Source organism: Pyxicephalus adspersus, chromosome 2 (genome assembly GCF_032062135.1).
Source record: "Pyxicephalus adspersus chromosome 2, UCB_Pads_2.0, whole genome shotgun sequence".
NCBI lineage: Eukaryota > Metazoa > Chordata > Amphibia > Anura > Pyxicephalidae > Pyxicephalus > Pyxicephalus adspersus.
In genome coordinates, this window is record NC_092859.1 from 51,089,898 (window position 1) to 51,111,490 (window position 21,593).

General features: G+C 39.4%; 1 protein-coding gene across 1 annotated transcript; it reads right to left on the reverse strand.

Annotated features, from left to right (window-relative positions):
- Positions 1-1,434: 1,434 nt before the first annotated feature.
- Positions 1,435-16,197, reverse strand: UBE2B (ubiquitin conjugating enzyme E2 B). The gene is made up of 6 exons (XM_072400766.1): positions 16,031-16,197; positions 9,809-9,889; positions 9,400-9,425; positions 6,684-6,773; positions 4,443-4,531; positions 1,435-1,892 (listed from the first exon to the last, which is right to left on the reverse strand). The coding sequence occupies exons 1-6, from the start codon at positions 16,072-16,074 to the stop codon at positions 1,764-1,766; spliced, it is 459 nt and encodes a 152-aa protein (XP_072256867.1). The 5' UTR covers positions 16,075-16,197; the 3' UTR covers positions 1,435-1,763.
- Positions 16,198-21,593: the final 5,396 nt, after the last annotated feature.

Genomic DNA, 21,593 nt, shown 5'->3' on the forward strand with positions numbered 1-21,593 from the left:
GAATTTAAGGGTGGGACTCCCGGATTTGAGAAAATACAATCTGGCCTGTATATTTAGGTGGCACAACATTACGCAGCGCTGTACATTAAATAGGGATTGCAAATGACAGACTAATACAGACAGTGATACAGGAGGAGAGGACCCTGCCCCGAAGAGCTTACTATGAGTGACTCGGTAGATATTGGCAAGATATGATTGTATAAAGATTGGTTGACGTTGCATGTATGTCCTATTTGGCAATCTGTGGCTATTTTGTGAAAGTGCTTTGAAATAAAGGGGTCAATTGCTTCTGTGACCTCTGGAGCAACGGAGTTCAGCAACTGATTTCTGGCAATACCCATGTGCTATGTTATGTTTTGTTAATGGTTATGTACTGTTAATTTTGTTGATTTGACTTTTTTGTATGGAAAATTGGAAAATGGTGTAAGGACAGGAGAAATACCTGTTTGATACTAATAATCATAGACTATAAATAACATTGTATTTCTATTTCTGCCAATAAAGAAATATTTAAAAACACCACGAGTACCATTTCTTTAAGAGGTAATTAAAACCTTAACCCCAAGGTAAAATAAACCTTTACAGAAATAATATGGGTATTGAATTCTATTCAAAGACACATTGCACTTAATGGGGAAAAAGAAAAAGGTCTTGTACCCATGTGCAGAACTGCAGTCAACCCAATTAATATTCTGATCAGTAAACAGGAAGTTGGAAGTGCCAATGCACTGGACACCCACGTGGAGATTCTGCCCTTTCAATCACTTTCTTTATTATAAAGTGATTAAATTGACATCAGATGTAATCTATTGTTTGTACATGATATCAATTATTTCAGATACCTAGATCTGTTTGACAGACAAAATTTTAATAAATATTGATCTTTTGCGCTTGAGTGGCTGCTGATTCACTATCCTCTTGATAGTTTTATGAGATTGGAAGTAAAAAATGTGCCCGTGTGACAGTGCTTAATACATACATCCTCAAGCATCATCTGCAATCTCCTCTGCATCTTGAATATATTCCAGCCATCTTGACTGGCTTGTCTGTGATGATGCAACTCCTTTACAATTAGGCTATGTTGCAGCTGTACCTAAATCACACACACACACACACACACTTTGTTTTTGTTTTGTTGTGTAAAGACTTGCTAGCATGAAGATTGTATTGCAGAAGATAATCTCTCCTGCAATAAAAGCCATTTTGCTAGTATTTTTTCACAACCAAAATGTTTTATATAACAAAAAAAGAAAAAGAAAATACCCAGACAAATGTAAGATATATATCTATCAACTCTATTGTAAGGTATTCATTTAAACAGCTCATTTTAAAATATGAATTTAAAAAAAAAAAGAAAGAAAAAAATACAAGTGCTCTCTTGCCATTAAAAAAAAAAAAAAAAAAATAAGGGAAAAAAGTCACAAAACTGAAGCATTTTTGGAGAAAAAAAAAATTACAAAATGTGTATTTTCATGGAAACTCTGTGCCATTGTTATACATTAAAGAGGAGAAAAATACAAACCGGTTATATTACAAATGTAGCAATAACTTATTCTTAACCATGCACAACATGCAGTAAAAAATACACTAGAGATACACAAGCTTTACAGTTTCCAAACATGAGCAACAATGGAGGAAACTGGGAAAATTCTGTGTCTTCATCAACGTATTTAAAACCTTCAAACTTGTGGCATTTGTGATGACCTCCATTTCTGTCTCTCTTATGAAGTTATACTGTACACAAAGAGGTAATGCACGGTATATTAGGAATCATTCCAGCTTTGCTCAACAATAGCAGACACTCTTTTTTCATACTCTCGTTTGTTTTCCTGATAAAGCTGTGCAGCTTGACTGTTCGCAGGGCTGTTAGGATTTGGTTCATCAAGAAGAGACTGTAAAAAAAATTAGAATTAGGTTTTTAAACAAGCGGGCCATGTCAACAGATACAGTATGGCCATTAGGTACTTAAAGATCCTTATGTCAGGTCTTTTAAAAAGTATGAGCAAACCCACCAAACTTATTATTTGAAGCCTTTTAGTCTATTAAAATATACTATTAGATAATATTAAGTGCAAAAAGTACTTAAAATATATAAACTTGTTGATCATGCCAGAAATCTAGTGGGCTGTCAACAGTACCCATGCTGTCCTAAAAAGTGATACAACATTGATGTATAACCCAGCTGATCACTTCTATAAAAATGTTTATTGTTTTAACATGTGTAAAAAAAAAAAAAAAAAAAAAAAAAAAATCCAGCAGCAAAAGGGTTTGTAAAATTTAGCCTTGCAATGTGGCATCCCCCGACTCACACTGCAAGGGTAAATTCTCATTTTTTGCCTGGGGTACCATTAAAAAAATACTTTTACTTACCTTATCCCTCACTCCCACAGGCTTCCCACAGCAGCTGCCGCGGTAGCAAGGTATTTAAAAGCTATTTTTCATTGTACCCCAGCAATGAGAATACCAATGTTAAAAACATATCAAAATATGCCTTTACATGGATCCTAAAATAAAAAATATGTCAGTGCTGACCTTCTAAAAAACGCTACCTGGCTGGCAATAAAATATTTGAGTCACAGTTTAGTAAAAGCATTAAAAAATTTAAGTCAGCAAAAGCTGCAATGCCCTTATCTTTACACATGTTTTAGGTTTGACACTATTAAACCCAAAGTGGCATCATGACTGCAAAACAACTCAAATTTTCTGAAAAGCAAGCTCAGCAATACCAGCACCTATCGATAGGTATATAACTATCATATGTTCCTTAAAAGCTGACTTTGCATGTAAAAATTAAAACCCCTTGTGGTAAGTTTGGATTTTAGTTTACCGCCCACTGATCTAGATGCAAATGATGACCCACAGCTTCTCTGGTGCTTTCTAGGAAACTGGAAAATCTAAAATTTTGCAAGTCACTCCCCCTCTCTAAGATTTAGAAACTTCAGATTCCCCAGAAGGTTGCTAAAAGGGTATGCAACATTAGCACCCCCAATATGTGGGGTGGAAAATGAAGTCCAAGGTAAGTTACTCTTTAATGCTTGTTTTTTTTTTTTTTTTTTTTTTGGGGGGGGGGGGGGGGGGGGGGTTGCATGAGAAACAATAGGGAAGGGGCACATAAGTGTAAGTTAGTTCTAGATGAAAGGTCCATTGTAAAAGTGAATGTAAACTCAAAGGTCAGTTTTGTACACAGAACTGTGCCTAAGCAGTATTCTCAAAAATCCTTAGCAGCAGTTGTCTTGAAATACTCCTAAACATTGCAGCATTCAATGTCTAAAGCTAGCTAGCAAAGTGCTTTCTTGTATCAAAAGAGGGATAGACTGCAGAGATGGAGACATAATCCTGCCCCCGTACAAAGCATTGGTCAGACCACATCTGGAGTTTGCAGTCCAGTTTTGGGCACCAGTTCACAAAAAGGACATTGTGTAATTGGAGAGAGTGCAGAAAAGGGCAACTAAACTAATAAAAGGAATGGCGGAGCTCAGATATGTGGAGAGATTACCTGAACTGAATCTATTCTCCCTTCAGAAGAGATGTTTTAGGAGGAAATGATCACCCTGTATAAATATAATAATGGTCCATATAGAGAACTCTCTTCCCCATTATTCACTTTGAGATCATTACAAAGAACAAGAGGGCACTCTTTGCGTCTGGAGGAAAAGAAGTTTAAGCCCTGGATAAGGAAGGGATTCTTCACTGTAAGGTCTGTGAAAATGGGGTATCAGCTCCCTCAGGAAGTAGTTTCAGCAACTACTATAGATTGCTTTAAGAAAAAGCTGGATGTTTTTCTAGAAGCATAGAATATTCCCCTGTTAAAGCAAAATGCCTTCCTATGGACCAACTATGTCCATAGGGTTTTGTATCTGGGATATGTTCATTTTCCTAGTGGTTGAACTTGATGTACTTATGTCTTTTTTAACCTGACCTACCTACTACGTAACTATAGCAATGCACTTCCTGGCATGCAACTGCCTGTACCATAGCAGTTTGTCAAGTGTGTTTAGTGTCCATTACTAGTTGCACAAGTTTTGGAGTCCGAAGATGTCAGTACAATGCTGTTCATCATTTTCCTTGTCAAAGATAAAATCTGAAGTGTAAGGATTTTCTTGTTTCTGTTTCATGTAATATGTATCCCCCACCACCACTAATCAAGTGACCAGCTCTAATACGTGGAAGCAAACCCCTCTACAAAAGATGATTGCCCCCACACAGAAACAGTGCGGAAAAAGATATGACATGTCAATCTGCTGCATGAAGCCTAGAGGTAATAATGCTGACCTTTGACCTCTGCTTGGCATTTTGTGCACAACCTTCACAGTTTAGGTGCTTTTAAAAGGTAAAAACTGCAAGTCAAAATTTCTGCTCACTGAAAATACATGAAGTATCCTTTAAGACTATTCTGGGTAAATAATGTCATCCTCCTTTAGATCAAAAACATAAATATTTACCTGAATAGATGTCAAAATAGATGAAACATCATAAGTTGGACTCCAGCGGTTTTGAAGGATATCTAAACATATGCTACCATCAGCGTAAACTAGAAAAAAAAATTAGCAGAGCAGAACCAGTTAATTAACTTACCATGAAAAAACATTGACTTATACAAAAAAGGAAAAGGCCACCTAATTTCTCCCCTACAGACAACCCCACAAAAGGCAGAAGGCAAAAAAAAGTGTTCAGTAACCCATGAGTAAGAACAATGCAGACAATGCCCCCAAACCATAGCAATATTACATTTACAGACCATGTAATTAATATTATTATGTAATGCGTAAAACTGACCGAGCAGTGTACATTTTGCCCCGAATAGAAGCTTAAACTGCAGTTGAAAATAGAAAAACACAGTTGGCTCAGTGGCTAGCATTCTTGCCTTTGTAGCACTAGGTCACAGGTTCAAACCTTTGGCCAGGACACTATCTGCAAGGGTTTTGTATGTTTTATCCATGTTTGCATGGGTTTCTGCTGGGCTCTGGTTTCTTCCCACATACCAAAAAAATGCACTAGAATAATTTGCTTACACTCGGTGTTAATGACATATTACTATGATAGTGACAATAAATTGTGAGCCCCTTTAAGGGACAGTTAACAATATGACCATAGAATTTGTAAAGCAAGAACTGGGGTTGCCATAGATGTCTGCTTTCTGAAAATGCCTGCTGCCAGTTTGATTCCAACTGCGGTACTTTCTAGAAACCCTGACTCAGAAGAGGCAAATCAGTAATAAAAATACATTTCCTAATAAGCATGCTTCCAGGTCAAAACTTCTGAGGACACTAGGTCAGTACGACGCCAGGAAACCAGCTTTTCCCCCCCAATTTTCAATATTTTAAGGAACACAATTCAACTTATGCCATGTCAAAGCGAGTTTTACTGCAACTGACAGGAGGATTAGACAATAGGTTGCAAAAACCAAGAGGCCAGTCTCAAAAGTGGCCATGACCACTCTGCTAAGCATGTTTCAGTTTAAAGTGACCTCAGGGAACCCCCAAGCTCACTGATAATGACAGTGATGTTGTCTAAGAATTGAAGTCTAAAAATTATCACAAGTAACAGTTATTCCTGAAGTCCAGCGTAACTTCCAGTCTCTGCTACCTGTATCAACTCATAAATGTAAACTTCCAAAGCAGGCTTGAACTCAGGTTGTGGCTGTGAGAAAAACATTCTAGTACCGACTACCATCAAGCTCTTTGCAATGTAATAAACTTGCAATTGTTGTGCTTGGGATGAGCAATTCTACTATACAGAATCGGTTGAAGCTGGTTCACTAGAGCAGCTGTCACCAACCGGTCGTCTGCGAGAAAATTTTGGGGGTCCACAGCTCCGACCAGCACACCCCCGAGCGGGGTCAGGAGATGGACGCACCGGCCAGAGCCGCAGATCATGTACCCCGTGCAAGTCCCTGGACATAACCCACCCACTCTCTCTATTGCAGGCTCAGATCTGCGATGGGGTTATGTAATGACATCACTCTGGGGGAGGTTTCTCCCCCTTTGAGTGACATCTGACTTCCCGCCCATGCATGGTCAGGAGCCAGTGATTTTAGTGGTCCACAGAACCAAAAAGGTTGTCGACCACTGCACTAGATCTATTCTTGGATGAAAAGCTTAACCAAACCACAGGCCGCCTGTGCTTTGAGTTTTCTCAGGACTAACTCTTATGTTCGTTTGAAATGTGCCTTGGCTTCCTGCTTATGTATACAGTTTTTTTTTTTTAATTAGTTTAACTCCCTGAGCAGTAATCCCGAGTGTGGCTTGGGGAAAAAAAAAAAAAAAAAAAAAAAAAAAAAAAAAAAAAAACACGCTGAAAGCGGAGCCGCTTCCTCTCCTTCTAATCTTCCGCCGGCGAGTGCGCTGACAATCCCTGGTAATTCCTGGTGACCTCGGTGCAAGCGTGCGGCAGGAAATTCAAATTATTTTGTATTTGATTCAATACAAAATAACTGTATCCAATACAAAGTAATCATTATATTTTATATGCTACTATACAGTTATAGGTTTCAGTATTTTTATGCTCCCTTGTTTTATTATTTAATTTAATAAATATTGGACATATTTCAGTAAGTTATTAAGATTTATAGGCCTACAATATAAAATAAATTTCCATGCAAAACAATGTACTGCTTTTGGCATAAAAATATGGACATAATTAGACCGCCAGTGAGGTTAAACAACTAAATGTTAAGAACTCACCATTTGGATGAAACATTTTTGACACAAATCTAACAGTTGGAGGTTTATTTGGATATTCTTCTGAAAATTCTATAATGAGTTTAAAAGTTCCTGAAAAAACAGAAAAAGGGTTAATTGAAACCAAAAAAAAATAACAGAAGATCTGACTTTAAATAAAATTAAAATCTGTTCAACCGATTAATTGCAAAACTACATATGTTATCATCCCCATAATGTAGCCAAACAGATCTAGATGAAGGTAAAGTAAAAATTGTTTCATCACAGAGGAATACAAACCAAGAAAATGTACTAGAATTTTCTAAATTTTCACACTTAAAGTGAAACTAAACCTGCTTTCCAGTTTTCTAAAAGAAAACCAAGTTAAAATGTTCAGTAATTGTTTTGTTATCCACTACAGTATATTTAAAGCTGTCTGAGACTTTACCTTAAATTAGAACTAAACCCTAAAAATAAAAATTGCGACCAGGCAGATACTTTATTGATCATTCTGCAGTAAAACAAACTTACCTGTCTTTTTGCAAAATTGGGTTTTTTGCACTCACCTGTCCTCTCTCTATCCAGTGTGGCCACTGCCATCTTTATCCAGTCCTCTTCTCAACTACACCAGTGGATGTGCAAAAATTGCAAACAGGCAGGTAAGTATGTTTTATTGCAGAAGGTGCATTGCTTGTCTGATTGCAATTTTTTGGTAAGAAACTATAGTTCTACTTTAGGCCTGAGCAATGACAGTCTCCTGTTGGCATTTTAAACTGCATGAGCTGTTGGGTGAAAAAAGCAGCTGCAGAAAAGCAGAAAAACTAATGTCTAGCGTCATCCATCTGCAGAGGAATGGAATTGTAGTAATGTCACTTAAAGCAATGTAAACCTTAGTTAACCCTAATCGGCTCCTCTTAACTTAACCCCCTCCCCCCCCTAACGATTATTGTCTAATTGTTTGTTCAGTTTTTTTTCCCTCCAGTGTCTAAAGCTACGTACACACTTCCAATTATTATCGTTGGAAAACGAACGACCCTGCACGATATCTACGAACGATCGTATAGCACCGATCCTGCACATAGAGATAACGACACGATCGTTCGTAGATATTGTACACACAATAGATACGATCGTTTGAGCGATAGAGGAACTATGTGCACGACAGGAAAGTGAACGAACGTTCGTTCATTACGCATGCTCAGACCATGGACGATCAATGAACGATCGTACACACGAACGATGGTCAACGATCGTCGTCCAATCCGATCCGCCGGTCCGGTCGTTCGTTTCCAACGACTTTCCTCGTTGGTTACTTTTTTACGAACGATTTTTTGCCCAATCGATCGTTCGTTTTGAACGATAAAAATTGGAAGTGTGTACGCACCTTAAGTGTTGTACTATTCATACTTTAGTTTTATGTACTGTTTTTGGTAATTTTGTGAAACTAACACTATCAAACTTGCCAATATTTTCAGCAGTGTTTTTATTTACAGGTACACAAAGCCACCCCAAGAATTCCCCAAGCTTTATAATATATATTATGGGCATATCCACTGACCAACTGTCTATGTAAATCTGCATCTACCTACCTTGTCAGGACCTAAAAAGGCCATTTGTTGAAATTTTAAAGCTCAGGAAATATTTGGCTATTTTTCATTTACAGAGCTTTTTTTTTTTTTTTTTTTAAATCAAACTTTATTTCCATATTTGTTTTTAGCTTTCAATACCAAGGTCTTCATATTTGAAACTCTTCCAAGCAATGCAAGATATAAAACAGTAGGCCTGCTTTTCTTTGGAATGTCAAGACCTAGCACTACTAAGACACAAAGGTGTTCAAAACAAACTACCAACAAATTAATTTAAAAAAAAAATGATAAAATTTAAAAAAAATTTTTTTTAAAAAAAGATTTTTTTGGTGATTATCGGTTATCCTTTCCAGTTAAAAAATTTTTTTGTGTAAACATTCACTGAGGATTGTTCTTTTGAACAGCAATTATCTAACATATGTACATAAATTAAGAATCCAGTTTTAGCTTAGCAATGTTTGGAAGCAAAAACAAACAAACAAACCACACTAATTTATGATAAACCATAGGCAAACTGCTAACAAACAGTTAAAGCAGGTGTACACACACAGGATGTTTTAAAAATGTTTTTTACATAAAAGACACACATTAAAACCACACAGAACCACAGAAGCCAACAATATTACCAATTCTGCAATTGATCATCCTGGTTCAGCAATCATGACCCAGGAAGCAGTAAAGCTGACAAACGATCACAACATTAGGTTTTGTCACTAAACCCTTTCATATTTTCTACAACAACAGATCATAGTGACATGGCTGTTTAGCCTAGAGGTAACCTTTATTGTGATACACACAGGCTTCATTTGAATTTCTTCTAAAAAATGCAAGTTGCCTGGCTGACAACATAACCCCTAGGCTTCCATACTCTGTCATTGCCCCAAACAAGTTAGCAGATTGGGTAATTCAGCAAGTTTTTTTTTTTTTTTTTTTACCCCCCCATCCCCACCCCACTTAACTCTGCGATACAATGTACTTAGATAAAATGGTCAGCATACCAACCTGGTAACTTGCAATAAAGAAGAAAGGGTAAGGCAAAGCAACTGCTATGATTTTCTGTATGAGTTTTTACAGTTTTATTTAATCAATTTTTTGATTTGCACTGCTGTTACACAGGTGCAAATCCACTACAAAAATAGTTATAGGGAACTTACCATCCTCAAATGGTGTTCCTTCAGGTCTAGAAGAAAATAAAACACACAGTATAAGTTTCTATGTCTATTAAATAATGTATAAACACCACTATAAATGATATTGGATTCTACTAGTTCACAACAGTGTGACAACTTGCAGTGCATTTTTTTGAACAGAGGTCATTTTATTACATACACACAAATCAAACTGAAAGGTAATTATATTATAATTTGGAAAATTATATAACTGCTAAATTTTTCACCAGACCCGAATTAATAAAATTAACTATTTTGGTAATTTTAATAATGTATTCAGTTGTGTGGTCATAGTCCTTTAAAATAGGACTTTTTAAAAACAGTTGAGCACACTGTTATAGTACATCAGTAATACTTTCAAACTTTTAGTTTAAAGGATGCCTACTAAACATACCCAAAAATGACTGCATTCCAGACCATAATATTATTTTCAGATGGTGCACCACTGACGCCAACAGGGGGATCTTCCTGTAATCTGTCAAGACAAAAGTGGTTTATTCAATGGTTTAATTTAACCTTCCCAGAGAGAAAGAGAAACACTATTAACTACCAAGAGTTTCACTTTTTGCTTTCACAATAAAGAAAAGAGTAAACTTGTGAACCTTGAAAGCCCCTATTGCTGCAAAATCAGAACCATTTCAAATTACCAACTTCTTCCCATGAAGGTCTTTCAAATTGTATTTTTTCCCCAGTTAACACTTAGCCCTTCTCAGGTCTTCAGGTTGGTAATGTGCTTTCAAAAGTTTCCCGTTTGTCAAAAACAACAACAGCCATGCCCTTAGTCAGTGACTAAGAGTGGAAAAACTAGTCCTAGGGACTGTCATAGAGATTTAGTCAATCTGATAGATGCCAGGGGATACAGAGGTATCACACCTGGCATCTACCAGACACCTGCCATTTGTCTATGAGAAGATTGTTAAATGTACCTTTCCACCATGAGTAGAAAGTGGTACCTCCAGCATCAATGAAAAGTTCTTCATGCCTCCTTATGATTGATATGAGCCTCTGCAGTAGCACTGTCCTGACTGATTACTCAGATGACCCCACGGACAGTGACAGACAGTGAAGAGTCAGTCCGATGGCATAAACTTTCAATATGTGTAACGTTAAAGAGGATTTCTTCTGTGGACCAGGTAATTGGTAGCTTCAGAAAATCCAGTGGTTCACTCCAAATGTAAAGACTCAAAATACAGCCATAGACAAACTTGCTGTTGCCCTTACAGGTCATTAGGAAATGCTTTATTACTATAGTAAAATGATAAATCAAAAGCACTTTTTTCATGTATGGCTGCATACTTTTGATCGGTCATCAAGTAAAGCAAAGAAAGTGTGAAAAGAGATAATCTATTGTTTTCTCTATAAAGAAATTGCAATATAGCGTGGATAGATTTGTTTATGACCTTTACTAGAAGTACCAACACTTGGAATAAAGTGATTTTTCAAATTATCTTATTTCCTCAATCAGTATCACACATGCCTCCAGTTATGAAAGAAGTCACTTAGCCTACTTAAATGCATAAAAAAAAAAAAAAAAAAAATAGTCATTATGATGTTTAGTAACAAGTGTGTACAATAGGACCTCAAACAGGAGAATAACCAAAAACACACTTTCCATAGGCCTGCATTTTAAATCCAATAAAACATCTATGCAAACATCAGAAACCCCCCTTGAAACCTGATAAACCTGGAAGACGTCCTACACCTGTTGACAGGTACCGGAATTGCTTTTTTTCCCTAGAGATTACCTCCAAAGGTTGTGCAACAAAATATAAGTGCCAATTACTTTCTGCATCTATATGTTAAATGTATGTATTACATTTGTATGTTAGTTGTCAGGACAGAGGAGAGAAAAGAGATACATTTACTGGAGAAGAGCATTGGAGATGTAAGCCAATAACACAGGTCAACATGTCATTTTCATCAGATATAATTTTATGTGGGCTTTGTAGTATTTTTGATGCGTATTACAAATCTGTGTTGTTTATCTCTACCACAGTGGTCAGCAAACTCCGGCCTTTAGGCCAGGTACGGCCTAGCCAGTAGTTTGTTCCGGCCTAACGCCCCCTGGCTGATCCGGCCTAATGCCAGCCGGGATTAGGCCGGAACAAATTACTGGAGCTGTTCTTGAGCCTCCTCTTGCTATGGCTCCCTGAAGAAAATTTGTTCCCTATTTACCCCAGCGGCGGAAGTGTTACCGCCAGCCGGGAAAAATAGAGAACATTCCTTCTACCCCATATGCATTGCGAGGGGGACGTTCCTGTGCTCCTGCCCACCCCTGATATGGCCTAGTGGCCAAAAAAGTTTGATGACCCCTGCTCTAGCACGTTTTTTTTTTTAAGGTTAGAGACCACACTAACTGCAATTGATTTCATTTGTCATCATGCCTGGAAATTGCCCTAATAACTCAGACAGTTTCTGTTACGTATGTGGTTAATTCATGACGAAAGTACAAATTTGCCAAATTACCACAGAACTTAAAGATATACAAACTATATTTCGTCTGTTCACTTGGTGACCAGGATAAATCTTGGGCTCCACATGTCATCTGTACCAGTTGTTCCAACAGACTGCGTGACTGGCTAAATCCACGTAAAGCAGCAACGCCATTTGCAATCCCAATGGTGTAGAGAGAACCGCGAGACCATCTAATTGCCTGCTATTTTTGCCGCATCAACAAAAGTGGATTCTCAGGTAAAACTAAGCACAATATTGTATATCCCAGCCTCGATTCTACAATTAGCCCTGTTCCCCATGATGATTCATTGCCAGTTCTGGTAGAGCCACATGATGGACTTGCTTCTGCAGAAGGTGACGAGGAATGCGCTGGAGTTGCAGCCAGTTACAACCCCGAATCATCTGATCCAGACTACTTGGCCGATGAAGATTTAGAACCAGAGACTGTTACACAAGCAGAGCTGAATGATCTGGATCGTGATCTAAATCTCTCCAAAGACAAAGCAGGACTTCCTGCTTCATTGCTTAAACAGAAGCATTTGCTTGCAAAGGGTGTAACTGTAACTCACTACAGAAAACAAAATCATAACTTGACAACATTCTTCACTCGTGATGGCTCCCTGTGCTACTGTCATGATATAAATGCATTCTTTAACAGTTTGTCACAAGAGCATGTTCCATCTGAATGGCGTATCTTCATTGATTCATCTAATAGAAGCTTGAAAGCAGTCTTACTGCATAATGATAATTCCAAACCAAGTTTACCGATTGCCCATTCCGTTAACCTAAAGCAGTCATATGACAACAAGAAGTTACTACTTGAAGCAATCCAGTATAAAACACACCAGTGTGACATCTGTGGAGATCTAAAGGTCATTGGCTTACTGATGGGAATGCAAGGAGGATTCACAAAATATTGCTGTTCCCTATGCCTGTGGGACAGCCGATCTACGGGAGATCATTATGCCAAGCGTGATTGGCTACAAAGAGATACCTATAAGCCTGGAACAAGCAGTGTCAAGTTTCTGCCTCTGGTTGATCTGCATAAAATATTTCTGCCACCTCTCCATATCAAGTTAGGCTTGATGAAGAACCTTCTAAAGGCCATGAGTAAATCAAGCTCCATGGGTTTTCAGAACCTTGTTGAGAAGTTTCCAAACATAAGCACTGCAAAAATGAAGGAAGGGATATGTATAGGGACACAGATTAGGTTGGTAGGGCGGGGATAGCGGAAGGTGGCAGGAGCAACATTATCCAAAGCCAGGGAAAGAGAGTGGTTTAACATGGTGGCAGCTTCATCTGGGGAGGTGATTTTGGAGAGGGAGGGGGTTAGGGATGCAAGGCAGTTTGAGAAAAGGTTGTGGTCAAGGTTACGGATATCTCTCTGCCATTGACCAAGTCTGACCTATTCGGCTTGCTCCTACTTTCTGCTCATTTAAAAGAGCACTCAAAACCCATTTTTTCAAACTTGCCTACCCGGCTTTGAAACCATCACTACTTCCCACACTACATATCTCACATCCTTTGTGTGTGAAATTCCCCCACCTACTAGATTGTAAGCTCTTCGGGGCAGGGTCCTCTCCTCCTGTATCACTGTCTGTATTAGTCTGTCATTTGCAATCCCTATTTAATGTACAGCGCTGCGTAATATGTTGGCGCTATATAAATCCTGTTTATTAATAATAATAATAATAATAATAATAATAATAGGTCTGTTTTGCACGATGATGTTTTCAAACAATTTCTCTCAGCAGCTAAACTAGAAGCTTGAGATGCAATACACATGGAGAAAAATGCACTTTTTATTTCAAGGTGCAGATATACTTTAAAGCAGGGGTCAGCAAACTTTTTTGGCTACTAGGCCATTTTAGGAGGTCAAGAAGGTACACTAGGCCGGACTCTCTCTCTAATCCTGAGCTGATGGCTCCGACCCCCCCACCAGAAACGCTCCTGCAGGGAAATCCCTTTCCTCCGCGCAGCATATGAGAGAGGGAATGCTCCTGAAGGGAAATCCCTTTCCTCCACACAGCATATGGGAGAGGGAATGCCCCTGAAGGGAAATCCCTCTCCTCTGCACTGCATACAGAGGAGAGTGAATGTCCCCTTACCCCGATGGCGGAAGTGTTAACGTTGGCCATGGTAAATAGGGAAGGGAGGCATAACAAGGAGGCTCAAGAGCTGCATGCGACACCGGAGCTGCGGGTTGCTGACCCCTGCTGGCTGGGATTAGGCTGGATCAACCAGGGAGGCGTTAGGCCGGAACAGACTACTGGCTAGGCCGTATCTGGCCTAAAGGCCAGAGTTTGCCTACCCCTGCTTTAAAGTATTTCAATACACACACTATTCACAACAAAAACCTTAGATTGGGCTCTAGGAGAGGGCTGTCAGGCTGCTAAGATTGCTTTCCACAGAAAAGCACAATGTCTGTAATGTGAACTCTGAAAATTATGTGAAGTATTGTTGTCAGCAGCAGATGGACTATGGGACTAAAGGCACTGTATTATGTAGCTCTGGAGTTGGAATGTTTTTTTTACCTAATGTAGTCAGAGAAGAACAGTAAGAAGGTGTTAAAGTAGGGGACATGTGGGATCACCATGTCAAAAGTCACTTACTTTGTGGGTGACAAAGGAAAGCAGTCCCTAAGTTTTTCAAATAAATTTAACAAACCCATTATACAAGTCATAATTGTAATTAATGATATCTGCATCATAAACACCCAGTAATTTCACCAAAACCACTAAGAGAAAAAAAGTAAATAGTACTTCTTGGATGTGTTTTTTCAGTTTGGGTCATCTTATATATATAAAAATATATTTATATAGTGTTTTTGGAGAGGAGGGGTATGCAGCTTTATACATGTACCATGACCCACAGTAAATTATACATTTTTTTCCCCCATTGCTCACTGGCAAACAAGGCAATCTTCTGCCAAAAGTTACTTTCTTGAGGACGATGGGCACCAAGCAATGTAAACACTTGCCTATTGTCCAAACTTCTAAACCGGTCTTTCTTAACATTTAAAACACAGGGGACCCTTAAAATAACTTTCAGATCTTAAGGAACCCCTGTTATAATTACTATATACACAGCATATAGTGCTTTATTGTCATGGTTAGTGGAACGAATACCTCTTACAACGCCAGACAGTGGGAAGATTGTCATCCCTACAGATTGCCAAAAGATAATTGGTGTCAGACATAACTGACCTAAGAGATAAAAACCTCTGGAGGAGCTCTGAAAAAGAAGATAGAACATGCTCTCCCATGCAAACCACTGGAGAAATAGATTTTATAGCCAGCAATAATACATAATAACAAACCTTATTATGGCACATGTAAAGCTGTACCCTGAATTCTTTTAGGGCCCACACAAGCCCAACACCACAGCAAAACAATTTGCCCCAAGTCCTATGTCTTCTGTTTACACCAATGTGATACATTTGCACACATTTTGTATGCAGCACATTTCAATACTCTATGGTGCATCACTACACACAATATGTATAGTACCCCATATAATATATATATATATATATATACACAAATTGGACCTTCCATGTAAAATGAAACCTCTATTACCCTGTCTGTCTGCTCTCCACACTATTTGAAATAGAGAGTTTGCAATAAATATTATAAACAATTACTTAATTCTTTTCTGCCTTGTGGGAGTTCTTGGTGAGGCAGCAAAAAGATTTCCACACCTCCCAAATTTAAGAAATGGGTTTTTTTCCTGTTTATAAAGAAAACAAACTCTACTTAGTTTTTAACAAGGAGTTGAAGCACATCTACAAAGCATATGAAGGCATTACATTTAACACAAGTGGCCACAGCTAATACTTGTAGTGTGAATGAAGCTTTAATGTCTCAGTTGCAACCAAGCAATGACAAACATGCTAAAAAACAAATGCAGCTCTTCCCACTTGTCAGCCCATGCGGCCACAAACATTGGGCGTACTGATAGATGTATATAGATCCCATGTAACCGGTGACACGCTGTGCCCTGGCAGAGGACAGATGGTGCCCTGAAGCCCGACATGAATACTAATCCATACTGAAAGTCTGTAATCAACTATTACGGCCTAATGCGTGTTTGGGGCCCCAGACCTATCACGATGAAAGTTTGATCATGTTTTATGGAAGTGGGCAGGCTGTGGCTCACTCACCTCTTGAAATCTCTCATGAGCCTTCTCCTGGCCGGAGTAGACATGGCCCTGGTTCAAGGCGGACGGAAAAAAGGGACAAGGGCAGCAGGCTAAGGCAGGTGTCGGGAGCCAAGGCCCGGCTGCCTCTTCTAGCTCTGCAGCCTTGGCACAAACAAGCTCCGATGACGTTTCACAGCGCCCCAAAAAGGGCAGAACAGAATGTTCCTTCGGACTGAACCACTTTCACCATAATAGAGGGGTGATTATATCCGCACAGACATCAGAATCCACTCAAGTCTTTCCTATAGAGAAATTGTTAGAGTAAAATATGCATTGTGGCTTGCTGTGTAAACGTATGTTAGTGATTTAGACGCAAAAAGAAACATATTTAAACTATGCACACTCCTGGTTAAAAATGGTATATTCCAAGAGTGACAACCAAAAAGTTCCTGGAGAAAGGTTGCGTCAGATCATGTGATCCAGGCTCTTTAGGCTATATACAGAGCATGCCTAGTGTGTGTGGTAGGGAGTAAAACTGCTAGTGAGCGTATACCGGCTGATACCTTGCATCATGTCAGATAGGCAGCAGGGCCTTGTGTACAAACCTTCCCATACGGCTCATGAAACAATTATATTTTGTATAGGATTGCCTTTAATGCTCCAGAACTGTATGGCTTGTTACAAATCCAGCCTGAGCTTTTATGTGATTATTGTTGTAAAGTATTCTGTATGTGAATAGGGACCTGTGGTCTAAACATGTATATGTCACACATCCTTTAAATCATAACTGATATATTATAAGGAATATTTGCCCCACCCCCCACAAAAATAGCATAAAAAATGTAGGCTATAGGGCTACCGGAAGTTCCATCTACCACTGCAGCTGGGTAAACAGGAAATACTAATTGTCAATAAAGATTGGTGGGGCACTAGGCCACTATGGTCAGATCTATTTATAGGGACAACCTAACCAGGGGGTGATATTTACGCTTGTTTTTTGTTTCTTTTTTATGGACTTTGGGGAGTAAACAAATAACTGCACTTTATTTCAACTGCCTCCAAAGCAGTAGACTAGTGCAGGGAGCAGCAAACTTTTTTGGCTACTAGGCCATTTTAGGAGGTCAAGAAAGCACACTAGGCCAGACTCTCTCTCGAGTCCCGCGCTGATGGCTCTGCCCCCCACCAGGAACGCCCCTGAAGGGAATTCCCTTCCTGCAATGCATACAGAGGGGAGGAAATGTCCCCATACTCCCCCCCCTTTTAGGCCCCCGGGTTGCCGACCCCTGCTGGCCGGGATTAGGCAGGATCGACTAGGGAGGCGTTAGTTCGGAACTGACTACTGGCTAGGCTGTATCTTGCCTAAAGGCCGGAGTTTGCCAACCTCTGGACTAGTGTTTCTCAACCAGGGTTCCTCCAGAGGCTGCTGGGGTTCTTTGAGCAATAAGTAATGTGTGCTTCTCAGGTCAGTCTAACTGACACCAGTGATCTTTTTGGCTGTCTGTAAGCATGACATATCCAGTTTTGGATATAATAATCATAACATATACTATTTCACAAGTCCCCCCCATGTAAAAAGGTTGGTAAACTCTGCACTAGAGCAGTGGTCACCAACCTTTCTGACCTCAAGGACCACTAAATTAACTGAACTTGGACTGTGCAGGGAGCCATATGTCACTCAAAGGGGAAGAAACTTCCCTCAGAGTGACTTCATGATGCAGGAATCCGCCCACTCTCCCATCGCAGGCTCAGACCTGCTTGCTAAATTCCAGGGGGGACAAAAGTTGTGTCCACAGCCCTGTGCTACTGTCCCCCCAGGATATTTAGCGCACAGGTCTGTGCTTATGATAAGAGAGTCGACAGGTTGTGTCTATACGGGGGACAGAGCGGCGGACCACCAAAACTTTCTTGCAGACCACCAGTTGGCTACCACTGCACTCGTCAGTTGGCTTGTGGAAAGCAATGTAGTGGGGTCAATTTAACCAAAGATTACTCTTGTTTCCTACTATAATTACATGTTATTACATAATGCAAATCTATTCACTTATCTCACATAGTTGCCAACATTTCAAAAAAGGAAGGACACCTTCTTGGGATGAAAAAAAATGTAATTTGTGTGGGTGTGGCCCACTGCTTATAATTTGTTTCATTTTGTTTTGTTGTATAGTTTAGACAAAATGGGCCCCTATATTTGCTGTGATCATACCCCTCAATATTCTGTATCGTACTCCTTATGTGCAGCAACAAATTCCCACATATTCATTCACTTTTACCATCCACCTAAATGTGCAGACAATCTAAAATTCAGTAACATATCAGCTCTCCTCTCAATTATCATTATCTTTCTTTCTCATATGCCACCTCAATAACTTGCAGTACCTTTTAAATTTAGTAATCAACCATCCTCCCATTGTCATGGTCCCCTTTTCCCATCATTCTTTTTATTTTAGCCACATGTACAGAGTGTTAAAGGAATGAAGGAAAGCAAGTTACATGACCTACTCTCCCCAATCAAGGAGGGCTTGGTCCACAAATATAAAAAGCACTAGGGATTAGTAGCACTAGGAGTGTAGCGCAGCTCCAGCAGGTTGGTAATGAGCAACTGAAAAACAACATGCATTTCAGACAAGCCAACAGACTACTTGTTAATTTACTGATTATTGGCAATCCAGAAAGCGTAGCCATAGGATATTTTTATTCAGGTTATAAACAGTAAGCACTGGATTCACACCTATTAGATCTACTTTAACAAATTGTAAATCTTGGATATAAATTGTGTAAATTTTTCAGGCTCAGGGTGGTGGGTCGGTTGCGTCTCTTCCATCGCAGGTATGAGCCTGAGTGGGTGGGTTCTGGCATTATGACGTCATTCTAGGGGAAGTTTCTTTTTCCTTTTGAGTGACACATGGCTCCCCGTGCATACTCGGTCCGGAGTCTGTAAATTTAGTGGTCCGTGAGCTCCAAAAGGTTGGCAACCACTGCATTAGGAAATTAATACCAATAGTTCTCCAGACATGCAAACGTCCTCTTGTCTACCATAAGCTTGGAGGTCCAGCCTGATTGCATTAGGCAGTAGAGACCTTCAAACTATACCTAAAAAACTATCAAGACCTATAGACAATGTCAGAATGTATCAAGTTGGCTTGTAAGTAGGAGCTATATAACAATCCGGAAATAGCAGCTACAGCAGGTGTTGCAATGTGACACCAGGTCTCAAAACTTGACAAAACCCTGAAAATACAAAAACAGCTTTTTAAAACTCAATAAACAATAAAAAATAATGTAAGCCTAATAATAATTAAGCCTATCTAAAAAGAGAATTGGACAAGACAAATGTTAAAAGCAATTATGTAAATGTGTGGGAAGTATATAAAAGCAAAGTAGAAGACACAATATCTGTTCCATTTCCCAGATGTGCTTGCACACTACATCTATTTCTTCTCATCTCTAAATCAGCCAATGGGAGGGTCAATCAGATGTGATTATGTAACAACAAAACTAGGGAAATCATTAGATATCAAACTACATTCTCCAGCATCTCTGTACTACAGTGGAATTTTTGCAACTACACTGGGAGGAGCAGGAACTGTAGTCATAGGAAGTAGTTAGTGAGCACTGCAGGACTTTACTCTGTTAACAGGAAACTAATTTCGGCGAAATTTCACAATCCATCGGAAATCACTATAGGAGGATTATCACCGCTGCATTCATAAATACAGTTGTGGGAATCCTCCTGTCATTGAGCGATGCCTGGGCACTACAGGTCAGAATGAAGGCAAGCAGAACTGCTCCGCTCCCCTGATTGCTGTTGCTGCCCTGTAGTATGTGTTCCTGGATAGAGTTTCTCTATGCAAGAACACATACAACTAGTAAAGGGCTGCAAGAGCAATCAGGAGAGCAGAGCTGACAGCTCCCCTGATTGGTCTTGCAGGTCCCAAAAATTCGGTCTCGCCGGCCAAATTTACAAAGGCTGTACTCACCTACATGTTTGGTAAGCGAGAACGGCCCAATTCGCTGCAGGACCGAATTTAAAAAATTTGCTCGCTCATCCCTAAATATGATCCATGGTTTATAGCACTGCCTACAGTAGGACTGGACACAAAATCTTGAAACCATAACCCCTTGTGAATAGCCTGCTCAGTTTCATTTGGAGTATGCAAGGAAGACAGACATCTTTCTTCTCTTTTTATTTTAAATTTAACATATAGTGGTAGACTTCGGTCTCTGAAGTCAGTCATTAAGCAAAGGTTGTCCATAGGTTTTCCATATTGACTGAAATATTTGTGATCTCACTGACACAGTCCTGCAGCTGCAGTGTCCTTGCAGTGCAAGATGCCTGGATGTGTCTTCCTATAAACACAGGCCTCTGCTTTATGTGTCATGCTAGACCTGTGTTTCTCAACCACGGTTCTGTGGAACCATAGGGTTCCTCCAGAAGTTGCTAGAAGTTCTTTAAGCAATAAGCAGTTTGCGACTCTCAGGTCAGTTTAACAGATACTTATGATCTTTTTGGATATTCTTCCTAGTGACCACCACACTATTGTACTGTGGACATTTTAGCTTTTAGCAGGGGTTCCCTAAGACCTTAAAATTATTTCAAAGGTTCACTCATATTAAAAAGTTTGATAAAAGAAACACCTAGCACAGCCTATCTGTGGATTCACTAGTCTTCTTTATCCCCAGAACACCTGTGTGGCAGTCCCTGTCCTTTCCTATAAAGGTTCTCATGACTAAATGAGTATGTTGCGTGTAGCATGTGGTCTCAACTGTTCTACCAAAAGACTGCTTTCCCATGAGATACAAGAGATCTTGGTAAGACAAACACTTAAAACCAGCTGGAAAACCCTTATCCGCATGAAGGTTTGCCCCTAGCTGTAGACTTAAAAGATAATTGCACTTCTAAAATGTGGTTCTCCCGTTTGGTCACTTCCTCTGGCCTAAACTAGCCAATCTCCTCCCTCCACCAATACAAATGTACAGAGATTCCAAAACTATGCTATGGTTTGTTTACAATCAGGGATTTCTTCATGTATCATCTTCATCTACTGTAATGTGCAGGCACAACCAGGACAGTGCCAGATGTAAACAGAGGAACTGCGACCCGTGGAAGGGGTAAGATTAGATTATGAAAAGAGGCCGAATGGGATACGTGCAGTTGTCCATTAAAGGTGAGGAGATAGCTGTCTGTTTCAGGGATTTGCTGAATTGCAGATTTCTGTTTGCTTTGCCCTGAATGCTTTTTTTAGGCTCCCTTTATTATTTTTATGGGACATCGCCATAAGAGTGCAAATTGCAGCAAAGGCTTCTTTTTTTATTGTGTGCAATCACACAGCAAACTGAACAGCATTGTAACCTTGGTATAGAAAGTGTATAAGGTATGTTACAGAGGTAATAGGGAGGATTTAGAATAAAACTACTGCGTTTATACAGAATCATATACAATATTTTAGTGTGTCTATAGTTTTAGTGTTGTTATATTAAAGGCTATGTTAAGCATACAAACCTGTAGTTTACATGATAACCTCTTAAATCAAATCCAGTATGAGTGTGTATAACCCAAATATTCTGTTCATTCTATATTCAGAAC

Excerpts from the sequence above, each read along its gene's own strand:
- UBE2B (XM_072400766.1), bottom strand. The coding sequence starts at position 16,074 with ATGTCTACTCCGGCCAGGAGAAGGCTCATGAGAGATTTCAAGAG. Across the intron at positions 9,426-9,808 it reads TGGAATGCAGTCATTTTTGG|ACCTGAAGGAACACCATTTG; the intron begins GTATGTTTAGTA and ends ATTTTCTTCTAG. Across the intron at positions 6,774-9,399 it reads AGGAACACCATTTGAGGATG|GAACTTTTAAACTCATTATA; the intron begins GTAAGTTCCCTA and ends CTGTTTTTTCAG.